General features: G+C 40.1%; 1 protein-coding gene across 4 annotated transcripts in view; it reads right to left on the bottom strand.

Moving 5' to 3' along the window:
• Positions 1-2,681: 2,681 nt before the first annotated feature.
• GDAP1 (ganglioside induced differentiation associated protein 1) overlaps positions 2,682-21,848 on the bottom strand; it is a 49,246-nt gene continuing 30,079 nt past the window's right edge. Inside the window, exons 1-6 of one of the 4 annotated variants that reach the window (XM_020910525.2) lie at positions 20,862-21,068; positions 19,988-20,180; positions 11,418-11,591; positions 10,108-10,202; positions 7,483-7,597; positions 2,682-5,853 (exon numbers count right to left, since the gene is read on the bottom strand). In XM_020910525.2, coding sequence (XP_020766184.1) covers positions 5,471-5,853; positions 7,483-7,597; positions 10,108-10,202; positions 11,418-11,591; positions 19,988-20,180; positions 20,862-20,978 — 1,077 coding nt within the window. In that variant the 5' untranslated portion in view covers positions 20,979-21,068 and the 3' untranslated portion in view covers positions 2,682-5,470. Of the gene's footprint in view, positions 5,854-7,482; positions 7,598-10,107; positions 10,203-11,417; positions 11,592-19,987; positions 20,181-20,861; positions 21,069-21,848 lie in introns of those variants that run through there. The other 3 variants (XM_070477187.1, XM_070477188.1, XM_070477189.1) reach the window with 3 other exon arrangements.

Raw genomic sequence — 21,848 nt, 5'->3', positions numbered from 1 at the left:
CACATGGGAATATCTGAAGACAGCTTTGGTTGACACAGCAGCGGAGCAAAGCGGAGTTACCGGCCTTCAGTGGACAGAGGTCAGGGATAGTGCTGGACAGCCTACAACACGTGCAAAAGGTCTACACAAGAATGATCCATCCTGCACCATCAATAGTGCCAAGACTGAAAAGCCCAGGTCCACCTCAGGGTTTTCACTAGGGCATGGTCTGCCTGGGTGGTTAACGAGGTGTTCAGGAGACCCTCCACTCTGCCCGGAATGGACCTCCAGTGACTTTATTCACTACTTGACATCTAATATCTCTGGTAGGTTACTCTCTGGTAGGCTATGTTAATAGTCATGCTCTGCAGATGCTATTTTTGAAGGGAAGACTGAAAGGAAATAAGTGGAGAAATGAGAAGAATTTGTGACTATTTCTACAACATAGCTACCTCTGCTTTTAGTGCTAATAAATTTTAGTTCATTTAATTTTCTAAATGCAAACCTTTACTTTCTTTTGAGCATTGAACTTAATAAATATAGATTTTCTGAAATTATATCTTCATTATATTTTTAATAGGATGCATATTTGATGATGTGTTTGTGTGGCTTTATTGAATATCAGAAACATATTCAAAGGACAGCTTAATCTCATAATGCAAAGACTTATACATGCTGCCCATATGCCTGAAAAATTACCTGACCCTTTGAATTACATTGCATTACCATCTCTATATTTTTACCAATATTATTGGTTTCTTTTAGTAAGGGAATTCAAAGACAGTACATTGTAATTAAGTAGCCAATATATAAATAATGAATAAAGTAAAGGCTTTGGGCTTCCTGATAGCTCAGTTGGTAAAGAATCCGCCTGCAATACAGGAGACCCTGGTTCGATTCCTGGGTCGGGAAGATCTACTGGAGAAGGGATAGGCTACCCACTCCAGCATTCTTGGGCTTCCCTTGTGGCTCTGTTGGTAAAGAACCCGCCTGCAATGTGGGAAACCTGGGTTCAATCCCTGCATTGGGAAGATCCCCTGGAGAAGGAAAAGGCTACCCACTCCAGTATTCTGGCCCAGAGAATTCCATGAACTGCATAGTCCATGAGGTCGCAAAGAGTCGGACACAACTGAGCTACTTTCACTTTTCAAAGTAAAGGCTTAAGACAAAAGAAAGGTCTATCCTTCCGAAAGGAGTTTTATGACAAGGTGCCATGGACAAGATATGCCACCTTACTTGAATCAGAGTATATTAAGGCCCATGGTAAGCATGAGATGTCTCAAACTCTACATGGTACTGTTGCCTTGTACCTCATAGCCTGCTGTACCCCATGGCCTCCTGACACATATGTCAATCTTCCAAAACAAAATCAAAGGCTCAACTCAGGCACAAGTAATACAGTATACTGTTTTCATCAGTGTACTGCCTTTCTAACCCATGAGTTCTCCTCTCTCCCTCTCTTAATTTTCATAATGTAATACAAGATTTAAAACAAAACTATTATCCCCTCTTAGAAATTATACTTCATCACTTGATTTGGAATCTACTATTCTACTTAGCAACCCACTGCAGTATTCTTGCCCGGAGAATCCTATAGACAGAGGAGCCTGGCAGGTTACACTCCACAGGGTTGCAGAGAGTCGGACATGACTGAAGTGACTTAGCATGCTGGTATGCATGCACACACCCAACTTAGCAAATCACTGGTATTCTGGAAAATTAGAAAATCAAGACATTCTGGTAGGACTAAGTAGAAAACAACAGTAAGCAGATCAAATATTTAGCACAAACAAGATGAAGATTATGTCTAAATACTAATTTATTCATTGTATTAATTTGATTTTTCTGTCCTTATAATGTTTTTTTTCTTTTCTGAGCAGACTATAGAGTGGTATATGCATCTGACATTCCGTGGCATTCAAAATTGTTGCATTTTGTTTTGTTTGCAAACTCGGGGAAAATGAGGTCAATTCGATTCTTACTTAGTTGGCTTTGTTCAGTGTAAAACAAAAGTAGCACTCAACTTCTATTTGATGATTAGAATAATGGCTAAGCTCACCAAGATTAGAAATATGGACAGTAATTTGAATTATTCATAATCCATGACTCAATAAAAGGAATACATAAATATCATAAAAAGAGTTATATTTGAAAGACAGTAAACATGTGACTTCCCGGGTAAAGACTTCACCTGCCAATGCAGGAGACACAAGAGATGCGGGTTTGATCCATGGGTCAGGAAGACTCCCTCGAAAAGGAAATGACAACCCATTCTAGTATTCTTGCCTGGAAAATTCCATGGACAGAGGAGCCTGGTGGGCTGCAGTCCACAGGGTAGTGAAGAATAGGACACAAAAAGCGACTGAACACACACACAAAAATGTAACAAAATGTTTTGGAAAAAAAAAATTACGTTTTTCATTTTCATGCTTCATACCTTACAGGTGGCTGTCTGCAAAAATTCCTTTAATAATCAGTATCAAATACGTTATTCTTTAAGCCACCACTCATTTTAACCAGAAAATTACCTATATTTAAGTAAATTAAGTCAGTAATTTTTATGTTACAAATAAAATGACATCCTGTAGCTAAATATTTTGAATAACTGACTCCTGCTTACTTTGCGTACTTTAATTATGACATTATGCTTTGACATTAAATGAAAAACACAATCTGATTTCTTAAAAAGATTACAAAATTAGTACTTTCAGTATACATGTTTATTTTCCAATTAACTTTATTGATCTTACAGGCAGAATAGTATCTTGATCTCTATTACATTCAACAACACCAAAAAATCTACAGCTCTGGTGTCAATATCAATAGTTACTAAAAATCGAGCAAGCAATTTACAACTATCTGCAATTAGGGAAAGTGGATCCAAAAGGCATATAACAGCAATAACAATAAAGTAGTATTTGTGTTAAGACATAAATAGCCAACGTAAATGTAGTACCTCAGGCATTTTTCTAATTGTGGTACCTATACAAATTTTGAAAATTAAATTGAGCACACTGGCCAGTCTACCAATGATCATGAAAGACAAAATACGTAAAAGTGCTTATTTTGCTAATAGGATATGTTCAGCTCTTTAGCTTGACATTGTGTGGTACAGTTATCCCTTCCAAGCATTACAGATCAATACTACATGTGCCTCAAGCTCTTTTACAGATGAATGATCTGATGAAGATGCCCTCATCTCAGAAACTAAGGTCATTAATGTTTATCTTCCCTTGAAACATTCAGAAGGCTTGCTGAACCTAGAGAAAACCCAATCTCAAACTACTGGACGAACAACGACACCTAGTGGTCATTATGCTCCTAAACAAATATCTTAAGTATAAACTAAAGGGCATCCATGAAGAAATCGCCACAAATGCATCCCCTTTAAATGTGACAGAAGCCTATTTCCAATGAAACTGAATCTGAAAATCACAAATACTTTCATTAACTTTTCTATTGATCAGTAATAACATAAATTTTAAGGCAAAGCCAGCAGTGACCTTTAAATCTGTTCTTAATCAACAATCCTTCGCCTTTGTAGATTTTTATAAAAATCCACTTTTGGTTTCTTCATGTCTGAGTTCTTGCTTATTGCAGGATGACATAAAGAACTCTGAAACCCTCTGAACTACTGAATGACCAGCTTTGTGGCTCTTTTATGAATACATGGATTGGAATGTCCCAGCAACAAATTTAAACACTCTATACAACAGTGCACTACGGCTCAAAATCGAGACATTATAAAAGCTGCCAGCCTGTTAATTCTTGATGGATGGAGTTTACACTGAACATTTTATTAATTTTTTGTCAATAGGGAATATCCAGTTCATCAAGACTTTCTGAAACAACTGATTCATGAGAATCACTTTACCATCAAAGTCATAGTTTAGTAAGTAGGACTGTTTCCTATTAGTGAAGAAGTCGGTACATGCTTTAGCCACTTGCACAGTCAATCTGAGGCAGTCCAAGCAGGCTTTTGCTGCTTGCTGGAACCTTAGCTCTGCTCACTACGCATACTTCCCGTCAGACCTAACACTGCTCCCCATGTCTTTCTGGCCAACTCCAGGGAAACCCCACCTTGCCGTCACCAGGAAAGATTTTTCCTGAGCACATACCCCATTGCTGTTCACGGGACATACTGGAATTATCCCTTCCAGATGGATTGAGGCACCCCCCACAGTGCCAAAACATACATGAATGAATGTAGGTGGAATCATTATCTATTGACTTATTTCATCTCCCTGTATTTCATTGCCAAGGACCAAGACTTTCTCCCTCCCTGTAACCTTTTAAGGCTCTGTTAAAGACAATAAATAGATGCAAGGCTTAGACAACAGTTTTTGTGTTAACATACCACCAGCCTCTCCAAATGAAGAATAAGCCTGCTTATCACTCCCAGATCATCAAACTATCCCCTCCCCAGCCACATGCCATGTCAGTGACTACCTAGGACATTCAGCTAATGCCACTTGTGTGCACACAAGGGCTGAAGAGGCCCAGGCTGCCAGTGACCGTTTGCAACAGTCCATGGGAGGGACATCTCATAGGTACCTTCCAATCGGGGAACCAAGAAGAAATTTTAATGCCATTTAAGATTTTCATGTAAATGTTAATCAAGACATGTTCCAGTAGGTATCTTTTGCCCAAATAGATAAGCAGTTAATTTTATTAAAGTAATGACTGTGATTTATGTGCATTTAAAATTAACACTAAGGTGAGGTGCTGTAAGTTTAAAGCCCAGAGTTTTCTCCAGCCAACTCCCCCCAGTGACTCTCCAGTCCTCTTTTTCCAAGGTCCTCAGTTACACAAGGATGCATGGGCTGTAGCCACAGTAGTCAAATGTAATGTTATACTAAGTGGACAGGCAGCCATGAATGCATTGGGGGCACATGGAGGCTGCATTCCATTGCCATCATTACATAGACTTCGTCCTCCCTTTCCCCCTCCTTTGTCCCTCCACCTCCCTTATTTCAGCCTAAGCTGACAGTGAGAGTATGAAGCACTGCCGTGCCCTTCTGCTGTCTGAACACCTGGGCTGAGTAACAAAGATGATTTCTGAATTCTAGGAGAAAATACTGCTCACTATTCACCACTCAACACACCCAGATAGTCTCAGATGAAGAGTTATGGGCGATTATAGGTTATCATTACTGTCTGCTCATAATAATAATGTTCTCCCCCCAAATAACCCAGAACTTGAACTGGAATTTTGAGTTAAAGGTCTTTCCTCTACCTGTCGGTATTCACCTATCTTGACTTTGTGCATGTTTTAAGGATGAATTAGTTCAGGTTTGCAAATAAGTCCTGTCAGAGTTACCAGCGCACAAAAATATCTTTATTACCTCCTTTCCTCACATAAGCTAGCCAAAGAGTAAAGTCAATTATGTTTTTTACTAGTTTCCCAGGGTCATTCTTCCCTGGACCTGAAAGAGTGGAGAAGGGTCTAGCTGAATGGCTGGATTAATGGCCACCACTAGATCCCACCCACCTAGAAGTAATTTGGTCTGGGTCTAAGCGCTAATATCATGCTGCCAAGTCTCTTTCTGAAAAGCATAAAAGCAAAATATCCCATTCCTGCAAGCAAACCAACCACAAGGGTGGTGCCAAGAACCTTTGGGGCCCTTTTCTTGGCCACTCGGAATGCAGTTGGCAGCACCGCAGAGATTAATATATTGTTGACATGTCCCAAAACCTTGTTAAATGTTTTCCTCTTCAAGACACGCTCGTAATAGGTTTCCAAGTTGGGTCGCTTTCCATTTCCCCAGTTTCTCCTCGCAAACCCCAGGAACTTCAGTCGATGCAGTGTAACAGCAAGCGATACGTCTGCCAGGGTGAAGGATTCCCCGCAGAGCCACGGCTGGCGGCCTTCTTCTAATTAAAGAAAGGGACACGGTGGGTTAAGGGCAAGTGCTGTACCGACAGGGCTTTCCAGGTGGTGCTAGTGGGAAAGAATCCGCCTCCCCATGCAGGAGACATGGGTTCAGTCCCTGGATTAGGAAGATCTGGAGGAAGGAATGGCAACCCACTCCAGTATTCTTGCCTGGAGGATCCCATGGACAAGGAGCCTGGTGGGCTACAGTCCACGGGGTCACACAGAGTCAGAGTCACAGAGACATGATTGACTTACTGAGCACACATGCCCGCACTGGACAGACAGACTGGTTAGCATCTCTGCTCTTAGTGTTGAGAGCAAGGTGAGTATAGCAAAAGATGAAGGCCATGGTACATTTTCTTGACAATCACATTCAGCAAGTAATTCTATGCTTAAAAAAGGGGGTGGGGGGGCATGCAAATGTATCCCAAGCTACAGGACTTCACCTTCAAATGCAGGGAGTGCAGGTTCAATCCCTGGTGGGGGAAATATGATCCCACATGCCTCTCAGCCAAAAAAAATCATAACATAAATCAGAAGCGATATTGTAACAAATTCAATGAAGACTTTAAAAATGGTCCACATCAAAAAAAATCCATCCCAAAGCTAAGGGACACTTGCTTGACATCTAACAGACACCTGGGTCCCTAGGTGCCTCTAGAGCTACTTGGGTTCGAAGCCTGTCTATCATGCCTCCAAGCCAACAGAGTTAACAGATATTTCCTCATGGGTTAAAAAAATGACACGTGTACTTGAGGAAAATCTATAAGGTTGGGTCTAAAATGTCACTCAGTAGTTGCTGCTTTTGTTAATTGTTACTTATTTAAAACAGAAGAAAATCCCTATTGTGAAGCAAGTTGCAGGTAACATGGTCTTCAACTTTGTGGTCAGTCAGAATAGGGCAAACAGTCCATGTGTCTGCACTTGGGCTTCATCATTAATTCATGTTCATAGGTACAGAAGATGGGTGCTCACCGGCCAGCCTACACACACACACAGGCTGACTCCCATGTTATGCTAAGTTACTTCAGTTGTGTCCAACTCTTCGCAACTCTATGGAGTGTAGCCCCCACCCCTCCCTGCCCCAGGCTCCTCTGTCCATGGGATTCTCCAGGCAAGAATACTGGAGTGGGTTGCCATTTCCTACCCCAAGGGATCTTCCTGACCCAGGGATTGAACTCATGTCTTATGTGTTCAGTATTGGCAGCTGGGTTCTTTACCACTAGTGCCACCTGGGAAGCCCACCCATGTTATACTTTACTTCAATTTGCAATTCTTCCCCCACCTAAGGAAAAAACTAGAGGGAATGTTCTAGCAAGTAGAACACTTCCAAACTAACCATTGTAATTAAAATTTGTGAAACAGGCCAGGTAGGACTCTACCAACCATAACTTAAGTTGTGCAAAAAAAAATTCTTCACTGGCTGTATTTCATATAAATGCAGAGTTACAACTAGACACCTGGGTTTTGCTGAATTTAGTATTATTGTTGCTCTCATAATTCAAACTGTCTGTGAGTACTAACAGTTAAAAATAGGTTACAGAATGTTTTGGCTGAAATCTAAGAATGTTCCCATAAATACCGCTGGTATACAGAAAAAGACAAAAAGAACACAAATAAGAACCTACCTGGGGTTTCTTCATTTCTTCTTTGCAACTCAGTTTCAACCTGATCCAAGACTTTCTCCAATTCATCAAGAATTTTCTTCAAATATTTGACATTGTCATGGTCAAGGAGCTTTGACTAATTAACAAAAATAACTAAGTAGGTTATTTATGCCTGTAAAAATCATCAGTGTAGAGCAGAGAAGATATAAGTTTTTACACAGTGGGAGTCTGTTTATTCTAGACAATGAGAAGAAACAGAATAACTAAAGCAAAAGCAAACCTGAGGGAAAATGCCCTGGCTGTGAAATTATCCCAGGGGCCGGACTCACCGTCCACTGGCAACTCCTGTGGGACCAAAGGATCAGAGAGGACAAAGAATATGAGGGGCACGAAGAGACTCCTCTCACTGGGAGGGGAGTTTAGCGGGGAATCGATTCTTGCATATGTATGCTGAGTCGCTCTGCTATTCACTGAAACTGTCACAACACTGTTAATCAGCTTTACCCCAGTACAAAATAAAAAGTTTTTAAAAAGAGAGATTCCTTTCATGCCCGATTCAAGAATAGAATTTTTTAAGTTTTTTTTTTTTTTTAATCTTTTGGCCACACCTAGCAGCATGTGGGATCTCAGTTCCCCAAGCAGGGATGGGGCTCCTAGCCTCTACACTGGCAAGGCAGAGTCTCAGTCACTGGAGAGCCAGAGAAGTCCTGAAGATGGTTGTGTTGATTTTGCTTTGCTTTGTTGGCCATGTCACGTGGCACATGGGATCTTCCCCGACCAGGGATCGAACCCATGTCCCCTACACTGGGAGCACAGAATCAACCACTGGACCACAAAGGAAGTTTAAGAATGGAAATTCAGCAGTCTTCAACAAATGAATAACTGAGGGATCAGAGACGTGTGACTTCCCTGGTAGCTCAGTTGGTAAAGAATCTGCCTGCAATGCAGGAGACCCAGGTTAGATCCCTGGGATGGGAAGATCCCCTGGAGTAGGAAATGGCAACCCACCCCCTTATCTTTGCCTGGGAAATCCCACAGACAGACAAGCCTGGTGGGTTACAATCCATGGGGTTGCAAAGAGCTGGCCATGGCTAAGCATGCATGCACACACACATAACTCAATAACAAGTAAACAATTAAATTTAAAAATGGGCAGAAGATCTAGATAGGCATTTTTCCAAAGATATGCAAAGGCCAATAGGTACATGAAAAGATGCTCAGCATTTTTAATCATCAGGAAAAACAAATCAAAACCACAGTAAGATACTACCTCACCTGTTAGAATGGCTATTATCAAAAAGACAAAAACTTTAAGTGTTGACAAGGATGTGAAAAAAAGGGAACCTTTGTGTTCTATTGGTGGGAATGTAAACTGGTACAACCATGATGGAAAATAGTGTAAAGGTTCCTCAAAAAATTAAAAACAGAACTAACATACAATCCAGCAATTCTACTTCTGGGTATTTAGCCAAAGAAAAACAAAAACATAAATTCTTAATAACGCATCTATCTGGATTCTAGAAAAATGGTACTGATGAACCTATTTCCAGGGCAGGAATAGAGACACAGACACAGAGAACAGGTTTGTGGACACAGCAGGTGAGGAGAGTGTGGGATGAACTGAAAGAGGAGCATTGAAACATTATCATGTGTAAAACAGATAGCTAATGGGAAGCTAATGAATAACACGGGGGGCCCAACCCAGTGCTCCCCAACAACCTAGAGGGTGGAATGGGGTTGGGGGTGGGAGGAAGGTTCCAGACGGAGGGATATGTGTGTACTCATGGTTGATTCACGTTGTTGTACGGCAGAAACCAACACAACATTGTAAACCTTATCCTTCAATTTAAAAAAGTGTTTTTAATGAATCTGAAAGATACCTGCAGTCCTATGTTCCTTGCAGTATTATTTACAATACGCAAAACAACTTAAGTGTTCATCAACAGATGAATGGATTTTAAAATATTGTGATGTGTATATATAGAATGGAATATTTTTCCAGCTACAAAAAAAATAAAAATTTTGCCACTTACAACAATGTAGTAAAACCTTGAGAGAATTATGCTAAGTGAAATAAATCAGACAAAGACAAATACCATGTTATCTCTCTTATTTGTGGACTCTAAAAACAAACAAACAACTAAGCTCATAGATGCAGAGAATAGACCAGTGGTTGCCAGAGGCAGGAGGTAAGAGGTAGGAGAAATGGGTGAAGGTGATCAAAAGGTAAAAAGGAAAAAAATGAAAGGTGTGAGAGGAAGATATACAGTGTTAAAAAAAAAAATTCGCTGATTGCTTTATTGGTATAAAGAAGTCATAAACAGAGGTCCAGCTGACTCAAAGTGCAAAACACCTGAAATGACAGATTCCTATGATATTTTATTAACCTGCTTTCACATTTTATAACTTGCCTTGGCAACCAGCATGAGCAATATCTGCTCTTTAAGCAACTGTCATTAGGTCTGAATATCAAATCTAATAAAGAAAAATTTTTTCTAAAAGCAGAGCATGAGCCAAAGGTAACATGTGCACTGATGATCTGTGACATTTAATAGAAGATATTCTAAGAAATAGCAATACTTTACAAAAAGTGGACCATTTAGCACAAATAGCAGATGTCAATTGAGGACAGCCTAGTTTACTTACTTTAAGTCGCTTCTGTTTTGCAATGTATGCCTCTTGTAAATCTGGGTTTTCTTCAGCAAGCTTTTTCAGTTCAGACTCCGTGTTACCAATTTGGCCTGATGATGAAGTCAGTTTTGAAACAGAAAATTATTTCCTCCCTACCATGTAAGAAACAAGGAGAAGTAGGGAAACTTGATGGTAAGAGCATAAGCGCTGGGGGGGGCACGCCCTCTCTCAGCCCCAGACTCCCCCCTCTCTGTGCCTCAGTTTCCTCACCTTTACATTGGAGCTATGTTATCTGCCATGCAGGTTGAGGATGAAATAAGAGGCACCTTGGAAAGTGCTTAGAGCAAAGTCCAGCACACCGTGAGTGCTAAGTGCACAATAGTTGTCCTACTTTTCAGTAACTTTCAAGTCTTCCGTAATAAAACTTTTTTTGTGAAGGGAAGGAAAAAGCATTATTTAGAGAAATATTTATTCTGGATGACAGAACTATGGTCAGAATACTTGCTTCAAATCATATGATGGGTATTTATGAGGAGGAGGAGGAGGACCCAGAGGAAGGTGAGAGGCCAGGAGAGAGACGAGGAAGATGGAGGGAGGCAGAGCTGGGGACAGGAGAGGACTGAGGAGCAGGGTATCAAAAAGAAAGGAAAACAGCCTAAGTAAGAGAACCCTAAAAACAAGGTATGATGTCATGGAAAGAAGGGCTTGGTGGAATTGGAGATCTGAGTGTGAGTGTTCCTCGTCACTCCTCAGTCTGACCACGGCCCCTTCCCTCCCCACCCCTGGGGCGTGGAGCACACCTCCTGCTCCTCATCCCATACACTGACCCATCCCTACCCTCGGGACAGGAGGAAGGAGAAAGCTAGTGGTCACAGCTCAACCTCAGGGGATCGCCAGTCACTGAATTTAGAGGCAGAGTAATGATGAGACAGCCTTCACATAATGAAACAAAACTAAAGGACCAGAAATCTGAACTCCATTGCGCATAACTGCCTGCAGACCCCAGCTTTTCTGATTCCTAATCTGTCTGTCCCTGCAAACACGTTACGTTCTTTACTCTTCCACAGGCCACTCTTCTGAGTTTTATCTATGCTTGGTCCTCAAGGCCAAGAGCTGGAAAATCAGATCCTAAAGACAATAAATGTCCAGCCAAACAGGTGAAGCACAGATTAATCTGCCTGGTACATGGATCGATGTGTAACATGCATGTCCACGAAGAAAACTCAACAATCCCGCCCTCACGTCTTCCTGAGATGTGCTGGGTGTCAAAAATGAATGAAAAGAAACGTGAGGCAGAATTGCAGGTCTTTAAGATTTCTACATACTGCGAATCCTTGTTGTTGCATAAGCTGGGATCATGGAGTCCACGGTTAGCTCAGGATGTAAAATGCAGCCGTGTGTATAGGCATCCATGGGCAAAGAGTCAAGTAGTTCTCGATAATGCTGGACCCGTGGGTAATACATGCTTCCTTTATCGGGCATTAATCTGGGTGTTTTTTCTAAAATATACATACAAACACACATACAAACATTGAAGAAAAAGTTACAAATGAGACATTACATCCAAAAGCAAAAAACAAAAATACAAGCCCCCTCATCATTAACATTTTCAATATTATATGAAGGGAGATAAAGGATGATATTTTCCCAGCCTCAACATTCAAAACTTGAACTGATGTCCTAGACCAGATTCCAAACCATAATCAGACTTCTCCAACTTGCAAATCACTGTTTTCAAAGTTCAGATTTTCATGCCAACTCTTCTGTGAAATCTTCTCCAACCTCCCACAACTACTAACATCTGACTAGATCAAGTGTGCCTTCCTCTGTACACAAAATGTAGTTGGTATAAACTCCATTATAACCCTTATCACCTTAATTAGTTATTGTATCTTTTTGCCCCATGAACTCCTTCAGGGCAAAGAACATGACCCAGAGTCCAGCATAGTGTCTCATACATTTCATGTGTGCTTAGCCGCTCAGTCATGTCCAACTCTTTGCGACCCCATGGACTGTAGCCCACCAGGCTACTCTGTCCATGGGGATTTTCCAGGCCAGAATACTGGAGTGGGTTGCCATTTCCTTCTCCAGGCAATCTTCCCAACCCAGGGATCGAACCCAGGTTTTCTGCATTGCAGGTAGGATTCTTTACTGTCTGCGCCACCAAGGGGGCCCAAGAATAGTGGAGTGGGGAGCCTATCCCTTCTCCAGGGGAACTTCCCAACCCAGGATTCAAACCGAGGTCTCATTTTAGGCCGTTGGTAAATGTTGGTTAAGTGAATCAAGGCTCATCATGGAAAGGTGATGAGGGCCCACACCTTCCGAGGTTCCAGTACATACCAGGAGTGATCCTGTTGATGTATATGGCAGAAACCAACACAATAGTGTAAAGCAATTGTCCTCCAATTAAAAAAAATTTTTTTTTTTAAAGCATGATCCTGTTGATGCTATGTGAATGTGAATGGCTAGTCTTCATGGAATTCACCAGAAAATTCTGGTATTTTATCTCTAGAAAGTGGGTTTCACATAAATCTTCATTTGTTGGTTAAACTCTAGGCTATAGACTCCTAAAGGCAGGGATCATGTACTATTCTTTGTTGAATCCCCAATTGCCTAATATAATGTTTGGCTGATAGCAGGTGTTCAATAAATTTCAATTAATAAATGAATTAATGAATATATCCCCAAATTGCTACTGCTGCTAAGTTGCTTCAGTCATGTCTGAATCTTAGCGACCCCATGGACTATAGCCCACCAGGCTCCTCCGTCCATGGGATTTTCCAGGCAAGAGTACTGGAGTGGGGTGCCATTGCCTTCTCCACCCCAAATTGCTAGCCATAGGAATACTTGAGCTGGAGCAGCTCTGGAGCAGTTAATGATGACACTATCATATAGAGGCTGAGACATTCTCCCAAGTGCCCACAGCTAATTAGAGGCAGAACAAGAACCAAAGTCATGAACTCCTAATGCAGTGCTCTGTTGTATTACATCATCATAACATCTTCGAAGGGTATACTTTTCAGAGACTATCCAAGAAAAATAAAGATAAACCACATGATCCAGAGGCCAGGGCTAAGTTCCTGCAGAACCAATTCCCACTTTTAACTCTCAAACTGCCTCTAAAAATGTGCCAAAAAACTTATTAATCCAACAGTTGAAAAGAACAGCCTCTACTCTATACATTCCTTTTTGCTTATTCACTTATTTAGTTTGGGTTATTAATTTAATTCAGAATCCTTTTGAGCATCCCACACTCATTCATAAGCATTGACAATTCAGAATTGGTTGCAGAGCATTTCAGGTAAGATCTCATCATGCCAGACCAAGAACAAGCTTTTAAGCCAACAGGCTATTTCTGACTCCCTAAGAAAAAAAGAAGATGGATTACTCCTCAGTGGTCAAGTGTCAAATTCCCTGCTAGCGACTCCAATTCTGAGGTCTGCATTAGAATGACCAAGGATCACATGTCAGCTGCAAACTGCTCATCAACTGTGGCTTTGCCCAACTAGATCATACTTCCTTACTGACATTTCAGGATCTCAGAATGTCACCAGTACCCCCAGTAATGTACAGTAGACATTCCCATGAGAATAACAGACTGGAGGCTTTCTAAGGTGCTTGAAAGTCTGAAGAGTTCTTAGCTTTTTGTTTGCACTGACCTCTTCTCAAAATAATGTTCTTAAATGCATAAAATACATAGGATTGCAAAGAAAATTGATTGTATTAAAGTATGTTATCAGAGTAAATTTAAATGATAACATAGTAATATGGGTGTCTTTTATTAACACATTAAAAGATCTAGCAGCAGATCTAATAACTATAATAATTTCAATATAGTGAGGGGCATAAGTGATATTTTAAGACATCTGCAGTAACAATAATGCTATTAACACATCACAGTCTTGTGAACATATGAACAAAATCATAGGCACTTCTGATACTACTTTGAATTCTGCCTACACTAGAAATGATCCATTTCTTTTGGAAATTAGTGAAAAACAAAGACATAATTTTTTTCTCCTCTAAGATAGTAAATCTCCTGAATTTTGTTCACAGACCACTAGGGGTAACAGTTCACAAAGTATGGTCTGAAAATCCCTGGGCTTCCTGAAGACACCCTCAGAGGGTCTACAAATCAAAGCTTTTTTTATATAGTAATACTAAGATGTTCATTGCTCTTTCATTCTTAATCTCTCTTGAGTGTACAAGGGTATTTTCCAGAGGTTACACAATGTGTAAAAACTCCATCACTCTGACAGTTAACAGGATATGAGGCTTGTATGTTCTTGTATTTTAAACTTTTCTCAATTTTAATTTCTAATTTGATAAGTATTGATAGATAGCCCACATAAACAAAATCTCTCTCAAATGTCCTCATTAATTTCCAAAACAAAGGGGCCTTGAAACCGAAAAGTTTAAGAACCACTGCTCTGGGGGACTCAAGAACCACAGGTTAATAACCATAAATGACGCAGCATTTTAAAATGCTTCCCAGGTTGTTAAATTTATGGCTACTGGCTCTGGCTTCTTTGTGAGGCCAGGCTGGGGGCTTGACTTCAGAAAAGCATACCACTTCCTTCCTGGAAAGAGAATGAGAGCAGGAAAAATAATGTCTAATTGCTTTCTGGGAAAGGTCCATCTGGCCAAGTCTGCATCCAAATGTTTGAACGACTGAAAATAATCTTCTACCAGTGCACCATGAACTATATAACTATCTCCTAAGACAACTTTGTCAGACAGAGGCTCAGATACCGGCTGAACCCATGTTCTTTTCCAAGTTCACTTTCTCTCTTGAAGGACACCCTGTCCACATGACGATGTTCTACCAGCATCTTCCTGACACCAGCAACAAATCAGCAACAGACAGCTGCCTGTTTTTTTCAAAAGACAATTGGGAATTTCCTTTGACTGATACAGATAATCTTCCCTCTCATTCTCATCTTCTTTTATTTTACAGTCCTTTTGTAAAGCACTTTTGTTATGATACTTAGAAAATCTATTCTGGGTATTCTACCTCGGTCAGGAGTGAGAAAACAATAGAAGGGTTACAGAAGCAGGAGAGAGAGTCAGAGGATTTTAAAGAAAAGGCAATAAAGGAAGTTTCCAGCACTGGGGAGGAGGGTTGCAGTAGTGGAAGCCAGGATTAGTGACTAAGCTGGAAGAATTAACAAAAACAAATAAATACATTAGCATAAGACCTGATTTTGTAGAAGCACGGACTAGGGACAAAGGCAAGGCTAAATTTAGGCAGCAAATTAGAAACAAGCAGATAGACACAAAGTGAAAGACGCGACAGACCAGGAGAGAAAACAAAAGCACACAATTTGAAATCAGAAAGAAAGTATAAAATCATATTGCAGTCCATTTAATGTGGACATCAGCTCCATGTATCCTCAAGTCCCTGTATTGCTAAGTAGACTAAGAATGGCCCTGCGCGATCTTTTTAAAAAATTACATTCAGTTTCCCCAAGAGCAAACAATAAAGAGTTTAGCTTCCCAGGTGGCGCTAGTGGTAAAGAACCCGCCTGCCAATGCAGGGGACAAAGGAAATGCAAGTTTGATCTCTGGGTCCGGAAGATCCCCTGGAGGAGAGCATGGTACCCACTCCAGTATTCTTGCCTGGAGAATCCCATGGACAGAGGAGCCTAGCATCCACTGAAATTGAACAAATCACAGAAAGTTTTTTTAATTACTTTTTACAACCACTTTTATTGGCATAATCAGGAGTTTTAAAGACTCCTTTTCTTTTCCTTACCATATACCATATTTTCTCTGCATTCAGTTACACACTTTGAGCTAATTTGCAATTTCAACAGATGTGCTAAAAAGTATGTAATGTTACTCAATTATATATGAGAGCCTTTTATTAACAGACATAAAATTATTTTTTCTATGACCTTAACAATAACTGGAAATTCCTTTACATAAATAACTATATTATTTAAAGTTAACAGTAATTTCAGAATTAATATTATTTTTAAAATCTGAATTAATTTTCTATTGATAAAACTGTATTTATAAAATAAATTTACATTTCCTAATTGGTCTTAATATGAGATCCTTTACCAGGATACTTGGATTCTTTCCAAACCAAATTCTTTTCCTAAGAATATTCAAAATGACATATATGGACATAAGACATGGGACATGATCTTCAGAGAACTGTTATATAACATATTAAGTTACCCAAATTCAGTATTTACCATATGACACCCTTGATTCCAGGTTACCAGTGAGTTATTTGACAATAATAAATAGTATATATTCTAATATTTTGTACTTATTTAATGCTCACCTTTTTTTTTATTATCTAGTGGCCATGTTAAAGTTCACTAAAAGAGATTACAATATACCAAAAGCATAAGGATGTAAATATGTAAATACTGATTACACAGAAAGGTTGAAAAAAGTGTACAGGCCAGAAAGCCATCATTTTTAGTACAGTCTCAGTTGGTAGACTAATGAAAGATAGCAAATAACAGCAAAAGTGATGCCTGCTGACTACTACACTCTGTTCTGGAGATGAATGGATACACTTAAAGCCTCTCATTCCAACCATGGGCAACTACACACCTCATGAAATTCATTCATGTATTATCATTCTAATTTGTCAACTTTCCTCTAAGTTCCATCCATAACTGACCAAAATGCTGCATGTTCCATCGAGTTCAAATATAGTAGGTCACAATTAGCCATGCTCTGAAACAACTTCTGAAACAACTCAAGATCACACTTGTCTTTTATTTCATTGTTGGCTGTTTTTGGTAACTTATTAGCAAACAAGGGCTCCCATCCTTCATTAACGAAGCTGATTTTTTCAAACAAAATTCATATACTACTTTTAGCCTTGTTAAACTTTACCTTAGTTATTGTTCCATGCAAAGCATTTCATAAGCTACTCATCATTTTAACTACTGCAGTTTACACATCCACAAGTGTAACAGTATTTCTTCTATGCCTTTATTCCAATCATTTATGGAATTGTTAGACTCAAATCAGAGAACAGAAGCCTAAAATACCAGTAAAATACCAGTAGAGATCCCTGTCCAGGTTGATACCTATTTTCAATATTTCATTCCTTTTAATCATTCAAAAGTATTTATTAAGCTCCCATTAGAGACCATTCACCATACGAGGCACTGGAAATATAGTTGTTAATGAAACAGACACTGTCTCTGACTTCACAGTGCATACAGGGTCTGCCAGTAAATGAAATAATTCAAGTGTGATAGAATTATCATAGGATAAGTGAAATGAGAGAATATAGCTAAATAAGCAACATGGTATAAGAAATTTATAAATGAATATTCTTCAGAATGATGGTTTATTCATCGGAAAATATGCATTATTCTCATCTAGCCATAGGTGCTCCTTCATTCCACAGGGCTATCACATGACATAATCTGAAATGCTCTACTTAAATCAAGAAACACTATACCAAGAACTATGCCCAGCACACAACAGATCCACTTTTTAAAGTGTTAGAGACATTCTCCAGTGATGTAAAACTTATGCTGATTCCTTTTAATCAAGATACTCAAAAATATTATTTTTAATTTTTGACAACACAATCTACAACTCTGCCATACTTAAAGAAGTAGTTTAAAGCTTAAACAGCACGGCTTAAAGCTTAAGCAATTACTTAATGCAAAATAATTTGTAGTACTGCTTCTCAAACTTCTGTGTATATATGAGTCACTTGGTAATCTTATTAAAATACAGATTCTGATTCAAGAGACTTGCAGTAGCTAACAGGCTCCTAGGTGATACCAATGCTGCTGGTCAATGGAATACATGTTAAATAACATGTTATCAATGAATAACATTTGTCTCTCTTGTCTGGCACTTTTCCTAACCTCCATGAATTCTTAATAATAAATATAAATTATGTTAATGATCATTGTGATAAGGCTTACATGTTTTTTAATTTTAGACAAACTTCATCTAGAAACTCGAGTAGCCTTCATTTATATAAAGTAATGGTTTTCTTACTGCCTTCATATCTACTATCGGTTTCAGTTCCCTTAATCTTAACCTTTGTTTAACCCTTCCCAACTGAATGACTCTTCTCCTTGGGAAACAGCAAAGAGTGAAATGAGAGTTGTTTGGATTGCTTTATCTCTGCAACTGATAAAACTGTGTCACCTAGTTCCCAAGAGAACAAAAAGAAAAATCAAGTTTCAACTAAGAGCTAGGATTCTTGATTGTCCGTTTACTCTATCAGTACAACCAGAATTAAGTTCTTAGTTTCCATATTTTCATCTTAATGTTTAGCCCACAATGCCTTCTCCTCTGATTCAACAAACTGTAGTAAGAACTTAGTATTCACCTTGAGCAGTACTCAGAATGCATTCCAGTTTTGCTATGAAATAGTCAAAGAAAAAGAAAGAGCCTAAAGAAAAATTTAATAAAGCTTAATCATCATTAACATGACTATACTGTGAAGGAACATTGTACATTACTGAGCATCTGAGAGTAGAAACAAGGTAAGGAAGAGGAGGAGGAAAATGCTAGTAATAGTAAATCAAGGGATGCTAAACAAAATATTTAAACATGATTTTCATTTGCTGTATCTTTTTTAAGTTTTTGATGACTTAAAGTAAAATTCTTATGCAATTATTTTGTCTTATTCACATTATTAAAATCACTTCTCCCAAGAAATACAAATTATTATTTAACAGACTTGTCCATTTCCAAAAAGCTCAAGATTGAGAAAGTTTGTCTTAAATCAGTTAGCCCCCATTTTCTGTACAGTCCCCAGAATTTAGACTTATAAGGGCTAGCAAATAATGATGGATGGAAAAGAAGTTCATTACACCAAGTTAAACTCCTTGGTTTAAATAGATGGCCAATTCCAATCAAAATCCTAGGGAACTAAACACTTAGATTAATAGGGGCAGGCCATTGCTAATCTAATTCCCTGCGGCAAACCCCACCCCTATTTAGGTCCTATACCTATCTTCTAAGTACTTCACACTTCTTTTTTTGTTTGTTTTGCCTTAAAATTTCCTTTCTCGGCTTCCAGTAATGTGGGGTTATATTCTGGTTTTATCCTGCCTAATTAACATTCACATAACTGGTAGCAGATGAAGAGTAATTGGATCTTATCGTGCAGTTCCTTTTTCAGAAGAGTTGTTAGGCTGAAAGCTAAGAGCCCTCTGTTTGTTCTCAGTTCTGTCGGTGATCGGCTGTGTAATCTTGGGCAAATATTGAAGCTACAGTTTACCTGAAAGGCTTGTTATTAGGGAAGAAGCAAAGACAATGTGTAAGTGCCAATGACTATGAGAGACAGCCCATGTCTCTCATAGGTTTGGATTTGAAAGGCTTACACTCCAGCCCGTTCTGCTATAAAACAGCTATGTTATCTTTGGCAACCTCTCTGTTTCTCTTTCCTCATGTACAAAATGGGAATAATTAATCTACCATGCCTATCTCAGGTGTTTTGTTTTGTTTTTTTTTTTAAGACTGACTAGAACAAAAATTACAAAATGTCTGACATAGAATAGGTTGTCAATAATATGAATCTGACTTCAAGGCTAATAAATCACCACCACACATCATACACCTGCAGGGTTTCTTGCAATGAATTTAAAAGGGAAATTCCAACATTAAAATTGGTAGTTTATATGAAATCATTTCAAAGGAGTCACACTGGCTTATGCAAATTATGCGACTGACCCATTTTTATTTGTGTGCTTCTGGAAATGGAAAAGGTTGTTGGCACTAAACCACCATCATGAAACCAAAAGGAAGGGAGGAAGGAGGGTAGGAAGGGAGGAAACAGGAAGCAGAGGAGAAGAGAAGGAGGGGAGGAGGAATGGAAGGGAGGAAGGAGGGAAGACAAATATTTGTGTTGAAAGTAAATCCAAGAAATCACAAATAGCCTTAACATTACCATCCAGGAAAGTCTGTTCAAGATAATCAATGATCTGAGTGGCCTCACAAATAATGTTTTCCCCGTGGATAAGGACGGGCACTTCTCCAGTTGAGTTCAAACGCATAAACCAAGGTTCATTGTGCTCACTCAAGGGCAGACTTACATCATGTTCCTCGCACTTCAATGCCTTTTCAGCAATTACCAAGCGCACCTGGAAGAGTTCACATTGGTTACCACCGCGCAGGTAGGCTCTTAATTAAATGACATCCCTGGATACCAGCAAGCAGCCTTTTTGTGCTTCCCTGAGTTATTAATGTTTTCAACACTCCTTTCAGATCTATCCCTGGAAATAACAAGCGAGACATATTCTCGCAGCTCAATCTTGTAAGTTAGAAAAGATAAGTAATGAGAATGATTCTGGCAATATTCAGTCCACGGTCACCCTCTTCATCACGACTACTTTTCTTTGTGTCCCAAACCTTATAATGTGTCTCCCCATAGTAGGAACCTGAAACAGATGCACTAGGCCTGTTGAAGAGAGTGAATCAACCAAGATGAAAGAAGAAACCCTGGATGAGGCGGTTGCCAGAAGGCGCTTCCCTCTGCCTCACTCTCCAAAGGCCCCGGAAACGAGGCCTCCCGCCCCAACGCCGAAAGTGCTGTTTTCTGTCGCATTTCATGAGTGGCAGTGCCTGAGTCACGGCCTTTCCATCTCAGACTGATTCTCCCTGCTCCACCATAGAACGCGCACCCCTGCCCCACAGGCGCACCCGCCCGCAGGGGTTGAGGCGTTGGAGGGCTGGGTGGGCGGGCTTCCCCCGGGCGGCACCCAGCGGGAGCTGTCCAGGTGCTGAAACCCGATCCGCGCCGCCCTCCCGGCCGAGGCCTTTACCTTTTGAGAGCTGAAGGAATGCGTCCAGTGGTACAGTATGAGCTTAACCTCTGCTTCCGACTTGCCTTCCGCCATCAAGGGCGCGCCCCCTCTCTGCTCGTCCTGCCTCCGAGCCATTTCGGGGTGCGCGAGCGCGGGAGGGCCTCGCCGGTCGGTCCTTTACTTCCTCCAGCCACACTGCCTTGCAAAGAGCCCTTTAGCTTTTCCGGGTGCCACCCGGAGCCGGGAAAGTTGCGTTAGCGCGGATGGACGAACAGATCACTGGGAAGTGTAGTTTCGCCGGAGAAAGCTGCGAGGGCGAGTCCGCAAAGACCCGGGGCGGGGTCTCTGCGCACGGAAGCCACCTGGGAGGTGCAATTGGACGTTTTTTAGGGGAAGTGATCTAAAATATGAGTTCCTGGTTATTTAAGATGAGTAATGAAACGTGTCAATTGCAAATTACTCATGGGTTTTGTAAATGGAGTAGAGATGGCTCATGTACAAAAGCATCAGTTTCCCAAGATACTTAGGATTCCTCATGTGCCTTTGGTGGAAGATTGATAGACAAAAGATTTATGAGTTTTCATTAGAAGATGCTACTATGAGGTCATGTAACAACAACAATAAATCTCATTAACAATGCGAATTAAAAGTCTGGTTGTTAAATACAGAAATTTTTTTGTCCATTAAAAAAATTTTTTACCATCTTTCTAAATTGGAATTTAGAAAGATGGTAATGATAACCCTGTATGCGAGACAGCAAGAGACACACAGATGTATTGAACAATCTTTTGGACTCTGTGGGAGAGGGTGAGGGCGGGATGATATGGGAGAATGGCTTTGAAACATGTAAATTATCATATGTGAAACGAATCACCAGTCCAGGTTCGATGCATGATACAGGATGCTCGGGGCTGGTCCACTGGGATGACCCAGAGGGATGGGATGGGGAGGGAGGTGGGAGGGGTGTTCAGGATGGGGAACACATGTACACCCATGGTGGATTCA

This window comes from Odocoileus virginianus, chromosome 15 (genome assembly GCF_023699985.2).
Source record: "Odocoileus virginianus isolate 20LAN1187 ecotype Illinois chromosome 15, Ovbor_1.2, whole genome shotgun sequence".
NCBI classification, from domain to species: Eukaryota; Metazoa; Chordata; class Mammalia; order Artiodactyla; family Cervidae; genus Odocoileus; species Odocoileus virginianus.
The sequence above is the reverse complement of the archived record's forward strand: the minus strand, read 5'-3'. Positions and strand labels throughout refer to the sequence as shown.